General features: G+C 32.8%; 1 protein-coding gene across 1 annotated transcript in view; it reads right to left on the bottom strand.

Moving 5' to 3' along the window:
- Positions 1 to 2,390: 2,390 nt before the first annotated feature.
- Positions 2,391 to 21,024, bottom strand: part of LOC143236560 (uncharacterized) — a 64,637-nt gene continuing 46,003 nt past the window's right edge. Inside the window, exons 9-12 of the mRNA XM_076474863.1 lie at positions 12,755 to 12,841; positions 8,963 to 9,175; positions 2,667 to 2,775; positions 2,391 to 2,507 (exon numbers count right to left, since the gene is read on the bottom strand). Coding sequence (XP_076330978.1) covers positions 2,391 to 2,507; positions 2,667 to 2,775; positions 8,963 to 9,175; positions 12,755 to 12,841 — 526 coding nt within the window. The remainder of the gene's footprint in view (positions 2,508 to 2,666; positions 2,776 to 8,962; positions 9,176 to 12,754; positions 12,842 to 21,024) is intronic.

Raw genomic sequence — 21,024 nt, 5'->3', positions numbered from 1 at the left:
CCACTAGCTACTAAGATTTGTGTGTAATCATACACTATTTAAATGTGTTACTCTAATATTTTCAAACATAGGACTTGATTTGGACTACATTAAGGAAACATAACACTAGTTACTAAGATTATGTGTGACTATACACTATTTAATGTGTTACTTCTAATATTAAACATAGAACTTGATTTGGACTACATTAAGTGGAACATAACACTAGCTACTAAGATTATGTAATTATACACTATTTAATGTGTTTCTAATATTAAACATAGGACTTGGGATTTAACTAGCTACTAAGCAGTAATAACACTAGCTACTAAGATTAAGGTGTGTACTCATATGCTAAATTACTTAATGTGCTACTTCTAATATTAAACATAGGGACTTGATTTGGACTACATTAAGTGAAACATAACACTAGTTACTAAGATTATGTAATTATACACTATTTAATGTGTTACTTCTATTACAAACATAGAACTTGATTTGGACTACATTAAGTGAAACATAACACTAGCTAAGATTACGTAATTATACACTGTTTAATGTGTTACTTCTAATATTAAACATAGAACTTGATTTGGACTACATTAAGTGAAACATAACACTAGCTACTAAGATTATGTGTAATTATACACTATTTAATGTGTTACTTCTAATATTAAACATAGAACTTGATTTGGACTACATTAAGTGAAACATAACACTAGTTACTAAGATTATGTGTAATTATACACTATTTAATGTGCTACTTCTAATATTAAACATAGGACTTGATTTGGACTACATTAAATTAAACATAACACTAGTTACTCAGATTATGTGTAATTATACACTATTTAATGTGCTACTCTCTAATATTAAACATAAAACCTGATTTGGACTACATTTAAGTGAAACATAACACTAGCTACTAAGATTATGTGTATTATACACTATTTAAAGTGCTACTTCTAATATTAAACATAGAACTTGATTTGGACTACATTAAGTTAAACATAACACTAGTTACTCAGATTATGTGTAATTATACACTATTTAATGTGCTACTTCTAATATAAAACATAAACCTGATTTGGACCACATTAAGTTAAACATAACACTAGTTACCAAGATGAATTGTGGATATATGCTGTTTAATGTATTACTTCTAATATTAAACATAGAACGGATGTGATCTACATTAAGTTAAATATAACACTAGTTAACATGACCATATGAAATACATATATTACTTCTCATATTAGATGTAAGATTATTTCACCTACATTAACTTGAGAATAACACACTGTGTACAATGTGATATGAACAAACATCTGTCTATGAACATACTTACATGTAGGGTGAAGTTGTGAATAGACTGAAATAGAAGATAAAATTATTAAAACAGCAAATTTTATTTTTCGAACAGAACAACGATAATTTACAATTTTATGTTAATTAATATTGGATATGTGAGTAATATCTAGCTTTACTTTTGTTTAAATATTCCATACAATACATCTAACAATACAATTGTGAAGGTGTGGCACAATGGACTGAGATTCTGAACCCAGGGTTTCATCATTCATACCCCATTGCTGAAGATATATGCTCTACAATCTGGGACCATGGACGCTATCCAGTCTGACTAGATTAGCCCAAGTTTTGTAGATGCCAATGTTGACTAGCTATCTTTGTTAGCCTATAAGTTTAAAAATTTGGGATATCTTGTCACAGATAAGTTTTGTGTAGCTTGTGTAAAATTTATGAAATAAAATAATACAAGCTACTTATATAGAAAAACATAAGATAGAGAGGTTATAAATCTTAATTTAGTTATAAAACTACTAATACATTTAATACCATCTTATGAAGTGGGCACTAGATACAAGTTACTTATAATATTAACAGTGAAATAGATAGGTTTTCAAAATTCAAAATTTGATCTTCCTAAACATTTTATGACACATACATAATAGAGATTACATCATTTGTTACACACCTCTTGAAGTTTACTGACAGCTATCTCCAATCACCATTCAATACCCCAAAAAAAAAAAAGGTTTGATACTGAACTTTGTAAATAATTTCTGTCAGTTATGCTAAATAATATGAAACTTCTTTCCATAGACATAATTTACTGAACATCATGAGTAAATTATAATCAAAATTTAATTACACTTCTTTTCCCTAATACACCAATAAATATATTATAAAAACATATCTGATAATCCATATGTTAATATTAAGTGTTAACATGAATTTTTTATAAGAATAATAATAATAATAAAAATCTACAATTTTCCTAGTATGAGAATTATGATATTTATTCTCTAAGTATTCCTAACACCTCCAAGACGTGGTATTCCTAACACCTCCAAGACGTGGCATTCCTAACACCCCTCCAAGACGCATTCCTAACACCCCTCCAAGACGTGGTGTTCCCTCTTCTCTAATTTATACAACACCCCTCCAAGACGTGGTATTCTCCCTTCTCTAGGTATTCCTAACACCCCTCCAAGACGTGGATAAATCTTTAGTAAAGATACTTCATTAAAAAATCTGATTTTGCTTTGTGTACCAAACACTTATAATAGTTACTAAAGTCTGCCAAATTTTATAAAGATAAAATTAAAATATGGTTATGTGGTCAGTGAAAGATATAACACCTGTGTCTTCTAATGCTAGCTCACCTTTGAAAAACAGATTTTTTGGTGCGAGAGAAAGGAGTAGTCAGGGTATGTTTGCCCCACAGTTACGCCATTATGAAAACAGTTATTACAAAACACTGTTCTTCCAGATCTAAAATGGAAAATCCATGAGTGATTATCAAAATGACATGACAAATAAACAGATTTTAGACTTAATTTATTCTCAATATACACTCGTTAATCTAAACACATTATTCCATACTTCATTTCTGTTGAGGGGTTAACAGATCAACACACAACCATAATACATCACAAAAATGAAACTCAACAACTGTCAGTTTTAAAGTTATGTAAATCAGAACCAATCTAGGATAGACTGAAAAGAGTGGAGATATGATTGCAAAGTAGACCTCTACATCAATTTTACTAAAACATATCTTTGGAGAAATCCTATAATACATGAACATTTCAAGCAATAAAGCAAAATTAATTATGAAATACATATTGACCTTAAAAATTAACATTTTTTCTTTCAAAGTGTTCAACTACTGCAGTACTATCTGAACACATATATATACACTACATAGCCAAAAGTATGTGGATACCCGACCATCACACTCATATGTACTTGTTGAACATCTCATTCCAAAACCATGAGCATTAATATGGAGTTGGTCCCACCTTTGGTGATATAACAACCTCCACTCTTCTGGGAAGGATTTTCACTAGATTTTGGAACATGGCTGCAAAGATTTGCTCCTATTCAGCCATAAGAGCATTAATAAGGTTGGGTGAAAAGGTCTGGTCATTTTACACTCTATCATTAAGATTTCCTTTCACTGGAACTGAAGAGCCTAGTCTAAACCATGAAAAACAGCCCCAGACCATTATTCCTCCTCCACAAAACTTTACAGTTGGCACTATGCATTCAGACAGGTAGCATTCTCCTGGCATCTGCCAAACCCAGAAAATGAGTTTCCAATGTTCCAGGGTCCAATAGTGTGTGATTTACACCACCCGCCACGCTTGGCATTGTGATCTTAGGCTTGTGTAAATGGGTTGCTAGGCCATGGAAACCTATTTCATGAAGCTCCCAACAAACAGTTGTTGTGCTGATGTTGCTACCAGAGGCAGTTTGAAACTTGGTAGTGAGTGATGCAACTGTGGATAGACAATTTTTATGCACTTCAGTGCTTGACAGTCCTGTTCTGTGAGCTTGTGTGGCCTACTGTTTTGTGGCTGAGCTGTTGTTACTCATAGATGTTTCCACTTCACAATAACAGCACTTACAGTTGACTGCAGCAGCTCTAGCTGGGCAGGTATTTGACCATCTGACTTGTTGGAAAGGTGACATCCTGTGACAGTGCCATGTTACAAATCACTGAGCTCTTCAGTACAACCCATTCTATTGCCAATGTTTGTCTACAGAGATTGCATGGCTGTATGCTTGATTTTATGCACCTGTTAGCAATGGATATGGCAGAAATAGTTGAACCCACTAATTAGAAGGCATGTCCACATACCTTTACCATGTGTGTGCAAATGTATCTATTATAACCATAATTTTTAAAAAAGATCCTAGGGTACAAGCTACAACGGGTTTACAAAATGTTTCTTAGGTTTTGGATAAGTGTATATATATATATCAAAGTTTAAAACTTACTTTATGTATCAGACAGTTTTAAACAACCTTGTCATATTTATGTAACAAGCTCTTGTGGATTTCTGAAAGTTGTTTAATATTACTATTATAATTTGTAGTAGTTTGAGTTAAATAACACAATTACTATGCATAGTAATTTTGGTAAATGAAAGTAAGTCAGTCAAAGTTTTAACTTTAGAGTTAGTGGTGTAAGTTGTACTACAATTTTAAATTAGGCTTTGCAAGTGTAATGGTAGTTTAGGGTTTGATATAATTCATCTTGTAACTTGAAGAACAGGATAAATACATTATGTTATTAAATAAATATAATATAAAATCTAGTTTATTGTCTTTTGGTGTTTTAATAATTAACTTGTTTACCTGAACTTATATCTATTAATTTAAATTCAGTTTATAGATACACCTAGGTTATAACATAAACCAAGCTAAATACATTGTATTGTTAATGTTATGTATATATCAAAGTAAAGTCTAGTTATTGTCCCTTCTAATACAGCTATATTTCTAAGTTGTATATAAATAAAATAAACATAATTACTTTACAGTGAAGACAAAGTAGTGCCAAAAAATTAATATAATTTATTCTTAAACATTAGGCTTAATAGTCAAAGTATCAATAACAGGCTACTGGTATTTGATACAAGTGTAGGAATAAAGTGTTCACAGTTTTTTAAATGTTATGGGTTTTAACTGAGAACTTACAAATGTCATGTACTTTTAAGGAAGCTAGTAGTGAAGATGTGTGACTGTTATATAGACTTTGTAGGTTGGAGGATATCCTAAGTAAAGTAGAGACAAGAGAAGTATAGACTGTGGGAAATGGTAGCAGTATTCAAAAAGAAGCTTACACTTTTATGTGCAAGGAACATGGCAGTTAAAATTGGTTTCTGAGAAGTTAGAAAGAGTATTGTTAGGACTAAAAGTAGTGAATTTAACTGTTAATGAGCCTACTCTGTTGAGTTAAAAGACTTCAGCCCTTGGTTTACGTAAATGAGGAACTACTGGAGAAAAGGAAAACTAAACGGGCAGAAAAGAATGTGGAAAATAAACTTAAGGAGATGAAAGTTATAGGTGATACCTAAACAAAGCCTATGAATGGGATAGTTTGTAGGGTAAATATGGTAAAAAAAATTAAATTGTGTTACCTTGGAGGAGGATATAACTGGCAGAGCAGTAGATAAAATAGAGGGGACTAGCAGAGATGCAGTTTTTGTTGTGTATGTAGGGGCTAATGATGTACAGAAAGATAGGTCAGAGTAACTAATTAATAAGTTGAAAAGGTTGATAAAGGTATTTAAAAAGAAAGTCCATGACTTAATTTTGTCAGGGATAATGCAGAGAATTAAGTATGGGGATGGAGTTATAAGTAGGTGACTAGGGCTAAATATAATGCTAGATATACACTGCTGACCAAACTCTTAAGGCCAATGAACATAAAGACAAAATATGCATTTTGTGTTGTTACACTCAACCACTTATTTGAGTAGAGCTCGAAAGATGAAAATAAAAGGGAAAGTAAAAATAAAACACTTTTAGCATTGAGTAGGGAAAATGTGAATACCATGAAATTAACCTAATTACTAGCTGGTCAAAAGTTTAAGACCACACCAAAAAGAAGTCCTAAACAGGGTAGGAAATGTCTAACAAGAGGTCTCAGTAGTGAGTTGCATGGCTGTCATTGCGAATAACTTCAAACATTCTTTGGCATGATCAATATAAGCATTTGCAGAAGGCTGGCTGGAATGTTATTCCAAGTGGTGAAGATGGCTTCACAAAGATCATGCACTATTTGGAATTGACGTCCATTTCTATAGACTCTCCTTGCCATCCAGCCCCAAACATTTTCAATTGTTCAGTTTGGGCAAACACGCTGGATGGTCCAAAAGAATCACGTTATTCGCCATGAAAAGTCCTTTGTCCTGCAGGCATTGTCCTGCTGAAAGATCCAGTCATTTTCACAATGCGAGGGCCTTCAGTCAATAAAGATGCTCTCTCCAACATGCCAGTGTAGCCAGTTGCTGTTTGACGCCCCTGTATAACCTGAAGCTCCATTGTTCCATGGAAGGAGAAAGCACCCCAGATCATGGTGGAACCTCCTCCACTGTGTTGTGCAGAAAATGTCTCCAGTGGGATATCCTTATCGTGTCAGTAACATTGAAGCCATCTGGACCATCCAGGTTAAATTTTTTGTTATCAGAGAACAAAACCTTCATCCACTTTCTTACGTCCCCATGTTTGGTGCTTCTCAGCAAAGTTTAACCGTGGTGGAAGGAGGCGTGGCTTTTGAAGATGTTTATGGTTTTAAAGCTTTTCTCTCATAGATGCCATCGTATTGTTCTTGAGCTGTATTCTGCATTCGTAGGGCCTTAATTTGGTTTGACGATTGGCTGGTGTCTTGCCAGACAACCCATTAAATCCTTCTGCTCAATGTCGGCAAAATTTTCTTGGCTGACCACTTGAAATTCTTGTTCTGTATCCCTCAGGGTCTTTTAAGAAATTTGCAACAGCACTTTTACTCTGCCCAATCTCACCAGCGATGGTACACTGAGAGAGACCTTGCTTTTGCAGCTCAACAATGCTGCCATGTTCAAACTCTCAACTTTTAGTTTTTGTCATGTTTTTACCCAATGTAACACAGGAGATGTCAGTGGAGATGTTGACAATGCTAATGTTTGAACATAAATGACTAAATTTTGTTATATGTTTACCAATTAATACTTCCTTTCAGTATGGTCTTAAACTTTGACCAGCTAGTATTTAGGGTAATTTCATAGTGTTCATATTTTCCTACTAAATGCTGAAAGTTTTTATTTTCATCTTTCGAAGTTTTACTCAAATAAGTGGTTGAGTCTAACAATGCAAAATGCATATTTTTTCTTTATGTTCATTAGCCTTAAGATTTTGACCAGAAGTGTATAAGAAATAAAACAGATGGCTTTAGAGCACTGGTAGGAACAAAAGATTGTGATGTAATGGGAATAAATGAAATATAGTTAAATGTAAATTATTCTGATTATTGAAATTTCTTTGATATTTAGGGTTTAGGCTATTTAATTGGGATAGAATATGTATTAAAAAGAGGGCTTTAAGTGTAAAATGTGAGTTACATCCCGTTGAAGTTGAGGATATGAAAGATAATAGCAAGTATATTGAATTCATTTGGGTTTCTGTTAGTGGATATAAAGGAAAGAGGCTTTTAGTGAGAATTTGTTACAGACCACCAGATGATACCAACAAAATTAGTGAGAAACTTTACAGCTGTTATTGAAGTCATAATTATAGGTGATTTTAATTTTTGACATATAGATTTGAAAATGCTAGAGTGAAACCATGAAGAGAAAAGGTTTTTAGAAACTGTTTAAGATGACTTTCCTCACATATCAGTTAAGGAACCAACTACAAGTAATGCTGTTTCAGATTTGTTAAATTCACATATAAAAATGATTTAGATGGTGGAAACTGTGGAACATTTGGGTACAAGTGATCATTGTTTCATTAGGTTTAATGTTTTCCTACATATGGAGAGAAGGATTTAGATGGTGGAAACTGTGGAACATCTGGGTACAAGTGATCATTGTTTCATTAGGTTTAATGTTTTCCGACATATGGAGAGAAGAAATAATGACAATTTGGTGACAAATTTCAAAGTAAATTTTGTAAGGAAATAACAACAATTATTTGTTGTGAAAATAGTAGATAAGTTATCTGTAGACACTGATCAGATGTGTAAAATATTTAAATATTCAATTCCTTATCCCTACAGACATGGGTCTTCCAATGATCCCAGGTCAAAGGCCATGTTACTGGGTTTATAGACTCACATTCAACATTTTATTGAACTATTTTACAAATGTATGTCAATAGGATTGGCATTAAGCTGTAGATTATAATTCATATTTTAGTATTATTCATTGATCAATTTCATAATTTAAAGGTAAATACCGAAAAGAACCACCTAAATATCTATTTTTTGTGTATCACATGGTATGTTAAATGTAGCTTTGGTTCAAATTAAATGTCTGTGTTGTCAAAATACAAAGTCTACAGTTTCTACCAAATTAAATACTCATATTAATGATACTTACAAGCTAGAATTTAAGAACCTCCCATCATTTCTATTTTGTGAGATATTGATATATTTAAATGTTGAATCAATCATGGTGGCTTCACCCACCTCTTGCACTTTTGGAAATACTTGCTATATACACCTACTTAGCTCTGTGACATGTTTATAACTGAAAGCTCAGAATGCCCCACCCCCCTAGTGGTTTTATCAACCTCTGTAAAGTATTTACAGAAGAATGTCTTTCTTTTTATGCTAGAGTAAAGTAAGACATTAGTGAGGTCAAAACATATTGATTTATACCCTAATACAGATTAGTTACTAAGCATGATAAATTATAATGGAATTCTGTTGTACTGTTGTAGTAATTTATGATTTTCTCTTTGTTATTACAAACGTATTTATATAAAAAATTTTTTCCTGAAAGTGTGTAATGGTAAATAAAAGTTTTATCTTACTTTTCAGCGGTTGTTTGCCTACTGTGTTTGTTAAAAACAAATACTTATTATTTCACGTACGTATGTCATGAATATCGTAAAATATTTTCCTGATGTAACTGTATATACTGTTAACAGCAATTGTGAAGAATATAAAGCAATCATAACAGCTTACTTTTGAGGTACTGAAACAGCAAAATGTGAGTGTTCATTCAAAACAGTGTGAGAAGAGATGTAGTTAACTCCTTGGGAAGAAGTTTCAAATTCACTGAGTGAAAATCCCGAGATCTCTGTTGGTTGAGAAAAGGAAACTACAGATGCATTGTCTTTTTGTAATTGAGTTAGTTCCTTTTGAATTATAGTCATCTTCATTGTATTCAAGTAATCACTAAAGAAAGGAAATATGCAAATACACACATAAATAAACACTTTGTATAAATGTATACACATAGGACAAGGAACTTCAATGAAAGAGAGAATGTTTCTGTACATGTTACACAATTAAAAATTACAAAATTAAAGTGCTATTAAAAATATGCATAGAGAGCAATAGTAACAAACAATGCACAATGCGTGTTCAAATAATGTAATACACCTTTCACACAAAAAGCCCACAGTGAACAGATAAAGAACGATATGATTTATCATTAACCTTTATGAATATATCACATACTTTTTTATTTCTTTTAACATACATAAAAGTTAAAATATAATCTATGATGTAGAAGCCTAGCTCACTTTCAGACTTTTCACACATACATAAAGTTTATGTATCATAGTATCCACACACAGTATAAAAACAATTTAGAAAAAACATTTGTAATAACATTCACACAACAGAAGAGCAATACATCTAGTAATACAGAAGTTTTTATGAATTACAATAAGAGTGGAACAATAAAACTGTTACTTGTTAGTTTCTGTGGCATATCAACAGTAGAACACTGAAACTACAAACTGATGTTTTATAGCATTACACCAAGAGTAGAACACTGAAACCACAAACTGATAAGTGTTTCATAGCACTACATCAACAGTAGAATAATGAAACTACAAAATGATGTTTTATAGCACTACACCAAAAGTAGAACACTGAAACTACAAACTGATGTTTTATAGCATTACACCAAGAGTAGAACACTGAAACTACAAACTGATGTTTTATAGCATTACACCAAGAGTAGAACACTGAAACTACAAACTGATAAGTGTTTTATAGCACTACACCAACAGTAGAATACTGAAACTACAAAATGATGTTTTATAGCACTACACCAACAGTAGAACACTGAAACTACAAAATGATGTTTTATAGCATTACACCAAGAGAACACTGAAACTACAAACTGATGTTTTATAGCATTACACCAAGAGTAGAACACTGAAACTACAAACTGATGTTTTATAGCATTACACCAAGAGTAGAACACTGAAACTACAAACTGATGTTTTATAGCATTACACCGAGTAGAACACTGAAACTACAAACTGATGTTTTATAGCACTACACCAAGAGTAGAACACTGAAACTACAAACTGATAAATGTTTTATAGCACTACACTCACAGTAGAATACTGAAACTACAAAATGATGTTTTATAGCATTACACCAAGAGTAGAACACTGAAACTACTAATTGATAAATGTTTTATAGCATCACACCAAGAGTAGAACAAGAAAACTACCAATGGATAATTTTTTATAGCATTACACCAAGAGTAAAACACTGAAACTACTAACTGATAAATGTTTTATCGCACTACATCAAGAGTAGAATACTGAAACTACAAAATGATGTTTTATAGCATTACACCAAGAGTAGAACACTGAAACTACTAATTGATAAATGTTTTATAGCATCACACCAAGAGTAGAACAAGAAAACTACCAATGGATAATTTTTTATAGCATTACACCAAGAGTAAAACACTGAAACTACTAACTGATAAATGTTTTATAGCACTACATCAAGAGTAGAACACTGAAACTACAAACTGATGTTTTATAGCATTAAACCAAGAGTAGAACACTGAAACTACAAACTGATGTTTTATAGCATTACACCAGGAGTAGAACACTGAAACTACAAACTGATGTTTTATAGCATTACACCAAGAGTAGAACACTGAAACTACAAACTGATGTTTTATAGCATTACACCAAGAGTAGAACACTGAAACTACAAACTGATGTTTTATAGCATTACACCAAGAGTAGAACACTGAAACTACAAACTGATGTTTTATAGCACTACACCAAGAGTAGAACACTGAAACTACAAACTGATAAATGTTATATAGCACTACACTCACAGTAGAATACTGAAACTACAAAATGATGTTTTATAGCATTACACCAAGAGTAGAACACTGAAACTACTAATTGATAAATGTTTTATAGCATCACACCAAGAGTAGAACAAGAAAACTACCAATGGATAATTTTTATAGCATTACACCAAGAGTAAAACACTGAAACTACTAACTGATAAATGTTTTATAGCACTACATCAATAGTAGAACACTGAAACTACAAACTGATGTTTTATAGCATTACACCAAGAGTAGAACACTGAAACTACAAACTGATGTTTTATAGCATTACACCAAGAGTAGAACACTGAAACTACAAACTGATGTTTTATAGCATTACACCAAGAGTAGAACACTGAAACTACAAACTGATGTTTTATAGCATTACACCAGGAGTAGAACACTGAAACTACAAACTGATGTTTTATAGCATTACACCAAGAGTAGAACACTGAAACTACAAACTGATGTTTTATAGCATTACACCAAGAGTAGAACACTGAAACTACAAACTGATGTTTTATAGCATTACACCAAGAGTAGAACACTGAAACTACAAACTGATGTTTTATAGCACTACACCAAGAGTAAAACACTGAAACTTCAAACTGATAAATGTTTTATAGCACTACACTCACAGTAGAATACTGAAACTACAAAATGATGTTTTATAGCATTACACCAAGAGTAGAACACTGAAACTACTAATTGATAAATGTTTTATAGCATCACACCAAGAGTAGAACAAGAAAACCACCAATGTAGAATTTTGTATGGCATTACATCAAGACTAAAACACTGAAACTACTAATAGACAAATGCTTCATAGCATTACACCAAGAGTAGAACAAGGAAACTATGGACGTAGAATTTTTTTATGGCATTACATAAGACTGAAACAACCAAAATAACATCTAGAAATTAATTTATGGCATTATATCAAAAATAGCAAAATGAAGAAAATGTCTGAAAACTAATTTAAGTCATTACATCAGTGGTAACATAATCACATTAACATTACACCAGGAGTAGATAAACAAACTGTCATCTAGAAACTAGTTTATTGCATTACATCAAGAGTAGGACAAATAAACTGTCATCTAGAAACTAGTTTATATCATGACATCAAGAGTAGGACAAATAAACTGTCATCTAGAAATTAGTTTACAGCATTACATCAAGAGTAGGACAAATAAACTGTCATCTAGAAAGTAGTTTATAGCATTACATCAAAAGTAGGACAAACTGTCATCTATAAATTAGTTTATAGCAGTACATCAAGTGTAGGACAATCAAACTTACATCTATAAATTAATTCATAGAATTAAATCAAGGGTAGGACAATCAAACTAACATCTATAAATTAATTTACAGAATTAAATCAAGGGTAGGACAATCAAACTAACATCTATAAATTAATTTACAGAATTAAATCACGGGTAGGACAATCAAACTAACATCTATAAATTAATTTTAGAATTAAATCAAGTGTGGGACAATCAAACTAACATCTATAAAGTAGTTTATAGTATTACATCAAAGGAAGGACAATAAATTGAATGAATAATAAAGATCAGTATAGATAAAGTTCTAAAATATTCTTTACTCAAGTACACAGAGAAATAACACTGAACCTTTGTTAAAGTTCAACTTACAGTGGTTTCTGAAGCTTGGTGGTACCAAACACAGAGTATGGAGGAGTTAGCTGACTGAATTGAAGACCACTGGCACAAGACCAACCACTAAGAATACAGAACAGTCCCATAATTATTGATGTTTTAAAATGTAAATGTCTCCTCTTACTTTGAAAGTATCAGTCTATTAAGTTAAGAGATCTAATTAAAATTCTTCAGTTAAGACTGAGATTAGAACACATGTACAACAATAACTGTCAAACCATGTTTTATAAAAAGGAAAAATAAAATGTCTCTTTCTAAAGACACATTTATAAGCATTTCACATAAAACAGAAAATGTAAAGAAATTGTATGACATCAGAAGTTTCACAATGAAGATAAATAACTCAGATTAATATACAGTACCATCACCATCCTCTATGGCTATAAACAATAGAGGGCATTAAACTTCACTCATATGAGAACATTAGTTATAATCAAAATATCAAAAATATACTACTGTGCTCAACCTTAACAGTGGAAACATTTCTGAAAGGTTACACATAACATTTTAAATATTTGAAAAGAAATTTAAATATTTTCAAGGATATTTCACATAAATATCAACCTTATATAATTAAAGACCCAGCTGAAACAACATTTAAAAATACACAATAATTTAAAATTGTTGGAAGAGTCTGGCCCTACTAATAACCTACATGACTTGGTTCCACTATCATCAGACAGTGATATTATTGATGATAGACCACAGACCCACAAAACCATGTAGATTATTCGTAAGGCCTGATGCTTCAACAGTTTTAGTTATTATGCACTTGCAAATATTCTTCTAACTGACTTAAAGATTTGAATAGCTAATCAAACAAACCTTTAATTTTTGGTGTGTGTACACCCCCTGAAAAGTTTCAAATGACACTCTATATCTTACTTATCAGCTATCACATTTCTTGATGTAGACACACCCTCTGAAAAGTTTCTAATGACAGTATGTATCTTACTTATCAGCTATCACATTTCTTGATGTAGACATACCCTCTGAAAAGTTTCAAATGACAGTATGTATCTTACTTATCAGCTATCACATTTCTTGATGTAGACACACCCTCTGAAAAGTTAATAATGACAGTATGTATCTTACTTATCAGCTATCACATTTCTTGATGTAGACACACCCTCTGAAAAGTTTCTAATGACAGTATGTATCTTACTTATCAGCTATCACATTTCTTGATGTAGACATACCCTCTGAAAAGTTTCAAATGACAGTATGTATCTTACTTATCAGCTATCACATTTCTTGATGTAGACTCACCCTCTGAAAAGTTTCTAATGACAGTATGTATCTTACTTATCAGCTATCACATTTCTTGATGTAGACACACCCTCTGAAAAGTTTCTAATGACAGTATGTATCTTACTTATCAGCTATCACATTTCTTGATGTAGAGACACCCTTTGAAAAGTTTCAAATGACAGTATGTATCTTACTTATCAGCTATCAAATTTCTTGATGTAGAGACACCCTTTGAAAAGTTTCAAATGACAGTATGTATCTTACTTATCAGCTATCACATTTCTTGATGCAGACACACCCTCTGAAAAGTTTCTAATGACAGTATGTATCTTACTTATCAGCTATCACATTTCTTGATGTAGACACACTCTCTGAAAAGTTTCAAATGACAGTATGTATCTTACTTATCAGCTATCACATTTCTTGATGTAGACACACCCTCTGAAAAGTTTCAAATGACAGTATGTATCTTACTTATCAGCTATCACATTTCTTGATGCAGACACACCCTCTGAAAAGTTTCTAATGACAGTATGTATCTTACTTATCAGCTATCACATTTCTTGATGTAGACACACTCTCTGAAAAGTTTCAAATGACAGTATGTATCTTACTTATCAGCTATCACATTTCTTGATGTAGAGACACCCTTTGAAAAGTTTCAAATGACAGTATGTATCTTACTTATCAGCTATCACATTTCTTGATGCAGACACACCCTCTGAAAAGTTTCTAATGACAGTATGTATCTTACTTATCAGCTATCACATTTCTTGATGTAGACACACTCTCTGAAAAGTTTCAAATGACAGTATGTATCTTACTTATCAGCTATCACATTTCTTGATGTAGACACACCCTCTGAAAAGTTTCAAATGACAGTATGTATCTTACTTATCAGCTATCACATTTCTTGATGCAGACACACCCTCTGAAAAGTTTCTAATGACAGTATGTATCTTACTTATCAGCTATCACATTTCTTGATGTAGACACACTCTCTGAAAAGTTTCAAATGACAGTATGTATCTTACTTATCAGCTATCACATTTCTTGATGTAGACACACCCTCTGAAAAGTTTCAAATGACAGTATGTATCTTACTTATCAGCTATCACATTTCTTGATGCAGACACACCCTCTGAAAAGTTTCTAATGACAGTATGTATCTTACTTATCAGCTATCACATTTCTTGATGTAGACACACCCTCTGAAAAGTTTCAAATGACAGTATGTATCTTACTTATCAGCTATCACATTTCTTGATGCAGACACACCCTCTGAAAAGTTTCTAATGACAGTATGTATCTCACTTATCAGCTATCACATTTCTTGATGTAGACACATCCTCTGAAAAGTTTCAAATGACAGTATGTATCTTACTTATCAGCTATCACATATCTTGATGCAGACACATCCTCTGAAAAGTTTCTAATGACAGTATGTATCTTACTTATCAGCTATCACATTTCTTGATGTAGACACACCCTCTGAAAAGTTTCAAATGACAGTATGTATCTTACTTATCAGCTATCACATTTCTTGATGCAGACACACCCTCTGAAAAGTTTCTAATGACAGTATGTATCTCACTTATCAGCTATCACATTTCTTGATGTAGACACACCCTCTGAAAAGTTTCAAATGACAGTATGTATCTTACTTATCAGCTATCACATTTCTTGATGCAGACACACCCTCTGAAAAGTTTCTAATGACAGTATGTATCTCACTTATCAGCTATCACATTTCTTGATGTAGACTCACCCTCTGAAAAGTTTCTAATGACAGTATGTATCTTACTTATCAGCTATCACATTTCTTGATGTAGACACACCCTCTGAAAAGTTTCTAATGACAGTATGTATCTCACTTATCAGCTATCACATTTCTTGATGCAGACACATCCTCTGAAAAGTTTCTAATGACAGTATGTATCTTACTTATCAGCTATCACATTTCTTGATGTAGACACACCCTCTGAAAAGTTTCTAATGACAGTATGTATCTTACTTATCAGCTATCGCATTTCTTGATGTAGACACACCCTCTGAAAAGTTTCAAATGACAGTATGTATCTTACTTATCAGCTATCACATTTCTTGATGCAGACACATCCTCTGAAAAGTTTCAAATGACAGTCTATATCTTACTTATCAGCTATCACATTTCTTGATGCAGACACATCCTCTGAAAAGTTTCAAATGACAGTCTATATCTTACTTATCAGCTATCACATTTCTTGATGCAGACACATCCTCTGAAAAGTTTCAAATGACAGTCTATACCATACTTATCAGCTATTGCATTTCTTGGTGTAGGTGCACTCTCTATAAAGTTTCTAATTGTACCTTATTTATCAGCCATTGTATTTCTTGGTGCCAACACACTTTCTGAAAAGTTCCAAATTATGGGTTATATCTTACTTAGACATCAGGTCTGTGAAAACCTACAGTAAATACCCAAAGCCCACAAAACCTGTGAATTCTAACAATATATACACAGAGGCCACAAGACCTATTACACTATATACACAACTATCACAAGACCTGTAAACTCTAACGATATATACACAGAGGCCACAAGACCTATTACACTATATACACAAGTATCAACAAACCTGTGAACTCTAACGATATATACACAGAGGCCACAAGACCTATTACACTATATACACAAGTATCACAAGACCTGTAAACTCTAACGATATATACACAGAAGTCACAAGACCTATTACACTATATACACAAGTATCACAAGACCTGTAAACTCTAACGATATATACACAGAAGTCACAAGATCTATTACACAATATACACAAGTATCACAAGACCTGTGAACTCTTAACGATATATACACAGAGGCCACAAGACCTATTACACTATATACACAAGTATCACAAGACCTGTGAACTCTTAACGATATATATATACACACACAAGGCCTATGAACTCAAAGATTTTCCACCTTATATTTGACTATTACAATAACTCATGTAACATGGTTCTGTAGCTTTCACTCACAAGTTAGTGATTAGATGTATCTATAAAATGGTGTTATTTAAACACAACTAGTAACTTCACCTGTTTTCACATAAGGAGTGTGGTTTACTACATGAGATGAAGAGCAAAATGAAAATTATAGTTACAGATAATGTTATTTAAAAACATTACATTATTTAACCATCTGTAATAACCATCTAGTAAAACATTACATTATTTAACCATCTGTAATAACCATCTAGTAAAACATTACATTATTTAACCATCTGGTAAAACATTACATTATTTAACCATCTGTAATAACCATCTAGTAAAACATTACATTATTTAACCATCTGTAATAATCATCTGGTAAAACATTACATTATTTAACCATCTGTAATAACCATCTAGTAAAACATTACGTTATTTAACCATCTGGTAAAACATTACATTATTTAACCATCTGTAATAACCATCTAGTAAAACATTACATTATTTCCATGATTCAAGATTAACGTATATTATATAACACAACAGTACTTTAACCATCAAGTAGTAAGCACTTAATAAAAAATTACATTATTTTCATGATTCAAGATTACTGTTTATTACATAACAACACAACAGTACTTTAACCATCAAATAGTAAGCACTTAATAAAAATTACATTATTTTCATGATTCAAGATTACTGTTTATTACATAACAACACAACAGTACTTTAACCATCAAATAGTAAGCACTTAATAAAAAATTACATTATTTTCATGATTCAAGATTACTGTTTATTACATAACAACACAACAGTACTTTAACCATCAAGTAGTAAGCACTTAATAAAAAATTACATTATTTTCATGATTCAAGATTACTGTTTATTACATAACAACACAACAGTACTTTAACCATCAAATAGTAAGCACTTAATAAAAAATTACATTATTTTCATGATTCAAGATTACTGTTTAATACATAACAACACAACAGTACTTTAACCATCAAGTAGTAAGCACTTAATAAAAAATTACATTATTTTCATGATTCAAGATTACTGTTTATTACATAACAACACAACAGTACTTTAACCATCAAATAGTAAGCACTTAATAAAAAATTACATTATTTCCATGATTCAAGATTACTGTTTATTACATAACAACACAACACAACTTTAACCACCAAGTAGTAAGCACCTGATAAAAAATATTAAATTATTTCCATAATTCAAGATTATTGTATATTGTAGAACAACACAACAGTACTTTAACTTGAAAATGCAATTGCACCTCACTGTCTAAATGTGCATGCATATCCACCTAATTTCAATAAATGCAATCAAAAGGCAGATGTAAATATACTTCAGTAAAGATCTTGTACAACAAAATATTACAAGGTTATCAAAGTGTTTACAAAGGTCTAATGGCAGGTTGAAGAATAACATAATGATATTTTTGTTGATAGCATTAAGTATGGTAAAGCTAGTATTAACTAACTTAATGCACAGGATGTACACAAGCTGTAATTACCTTATCTCTTTTAAGTATAGGCTGTACTTAATTAAGGCTTAGTTATTGTTAGTTTAAACACTGATAGATTTCTGTGTCTGCAATCACAGTTATTTTATATTATTCCAAGTATTAAGCATGTAATAATTATATAATTTCCATAACTCGAGATTAATCTACAATATATAACACAATAGCCTGTTAACCATCAAGAAATATGGTTCCAATGAGAAATTTCATTATTTTCATGACTTAAAATTAATATACATTATATACTAACACAATAGTACTTTAAATGTCAAGTAATATGGATCAAAAATTCTATTAACAGAATGATATGGAATATGAGTGAAGATTATTTAAAATCGTGTGAACAGTAGAGTCACTCAGGTACTCTCCACAGTTAACTCACATTAACAGGTATTCTCATTCAATGCTGCCATCTATATCCAAACTTTTGTTTTGCATGGAACAAGCCTTGAATTCCCACATAATCCATAATCAATGTGGTTCAACAGCATCTCGCATGAAATCATAATGTGTCAACCTTCCACCAATAGCAGTGTGACATGCTCCTGATGCATGCAACTCTCTATTCAACTGTACTAAACTATTACTTTGAGATCGGGCAGAAAATGGAAGCACTTGTTTATAGCAGCAAAGAAAGATTGAAAGTGTGAGAGAAGGTAAGTATCTGTTAGAAGTATATTTTTAGTATAGGAAAATAATAATGTTCAATACAGCACATTTCCTTTTCTCACATGTGTAGTTAGAATCCCACATTGAATAGGAAGAAGGACTGAGAAAAAGCATAAAAAAGAAGCATCCTTCAAAAGTGTCCAATGAACACTCCTCAAGTGTGATCCTCTTTGGGAACACATGTGGAACACTGCACTAGTTTGGTACCAGGTACACACTGTAGCAAGTGTGGAAAGAGATGTCTCATACATGGGTGGAAAGTGGAAGGAGCAAACAAAAAGGGAGAAAAAAACAAACAGACAAGTGTTGGAATCTGAATCACTGTATACTAGAATATTAATATTATGTACAAGAATCCTATACACACACAAATGTGGGGAAAACTTAAATGAATGTGCTCCATGACTAACACACAATGGATCATATGTAGCCAGTCAACACCAGTCCAAGACCAAGCAGTATTGGAAATAGAACCTCTGACACATGGTAGTACCTACTCTCAATTGAGAATTAAATACTCAGCATGAACCCTGACACCAGAAGAAGAGAAAACAAAACACTCTAAGGAAGGGGCATCATGTAATAAGGAAGGAACAGTGTCACAGTAAGAGGTATCATGTAATAAGGAAGGAACAGTGTCACAGTAAGAGGTATCATGTAATAAGGAAGGAACAGTGTCACAGGAAGGGGCATGATGTAATAAGGAAGGAACAGTGTCACAGGAAGGAACATCACGTAATAAGGAAGGAACAGTGTCACAGGAAGGGGCATCACGTAATAAGGAAGGAACAGTGTCACAGGAAGGGGCATCACGTAATAAGGAAGGAACAGTGTCACAGGAAGGGGCATCATGTAATAAGGAAGGAACAGTGTCACAGGAAGGGGCATGATGTAATAAGGAAGGAACAGTGTCACAGGAAGGGGCATCATGTAATAAGGAAGGAACAGTGTCACAGGAAGGGGCATCACGTAATAAGGAAGGAACAGTGTCACAGGAAGGGGCATCACGTAATAAGGAAGGAACAGTGTCACAGGAAGGGGTATCATGTAATAAGGAAGGAACAGTGTCACAGGAAGGGGTATCATGTAATAAGGAAGGAACAGTGTCACAGGAAGGGGCATCATGTAATAAGGAAGGAACAGTGTCACAGGAAGGGTATCATGTAATAAGGAAGGAACAGTGTCACAGGAAGGGGTATCATGTAATAAGGAAGGAACAGTGTCACAGGAAGGGGTATCATGTAATAAGGAAGGAACAATGTCACAGGAAGGGAAGCATCATGTAATAAGGAAGGAACAGTGTCACAGGAAGGGGCATCATGTAATAAGGAAGGAACAGTGTCACAGGAAGGGGCATCATGTAATAAGGAAGGAACAGTGTCACAGGAAGGGGCATCATGTAATAAGGAAGGAACAGTGTCACAGGAAGGGGCATGGTGTAATAAGGAAGGAACAGTGTCACAGGAAGGGGTATCATGTAATAAGGAAGGAACAGTGTCACAGGAAGGGGCATCATGTAATAAGGAAGGAACAGTGTCACAGGAAGGGGCATCATGTAATAAGGAAGGAACAGTGTCACAGGAAGGGGTATCATGTAATAAGGAAGGAACAGTGTCACAGGAAGGGGCATCATGTAATAAGGAAGGAACAGTGTCACAGGAAGGGGCATCATGTAATAAGGAAGGAACAGTGTCACAGGAAGGGGTATCATGTAATAAGGAAGGAACAGTGTCACAGGAAGGGGCATCACGTAATAAGGAAGGAACAGTGTCACAGGAAGGGGCATCATGTAATAAGGAAGGAACAG

This window comes from Tachypleus tridentatus, chromosome 13 (genome assembly GCF_004210375.1).
Source record: "Tachypleus tridentatus isolate NWPU-2018 chromosome 13, ASM421037v1, whole genome shotgun sequence".
NCBI lineage: Eukaryota > Metazoa > Arthropoda > Merostomata > Xiphosura > Limulidae > Tachypleus > Tachypleus tridentatus.
The sequence above is the reverse complement of the archived record's forward strand: the minus strand, read 5'-3'. Positions and strand labels throughout refer to the sequence as shown.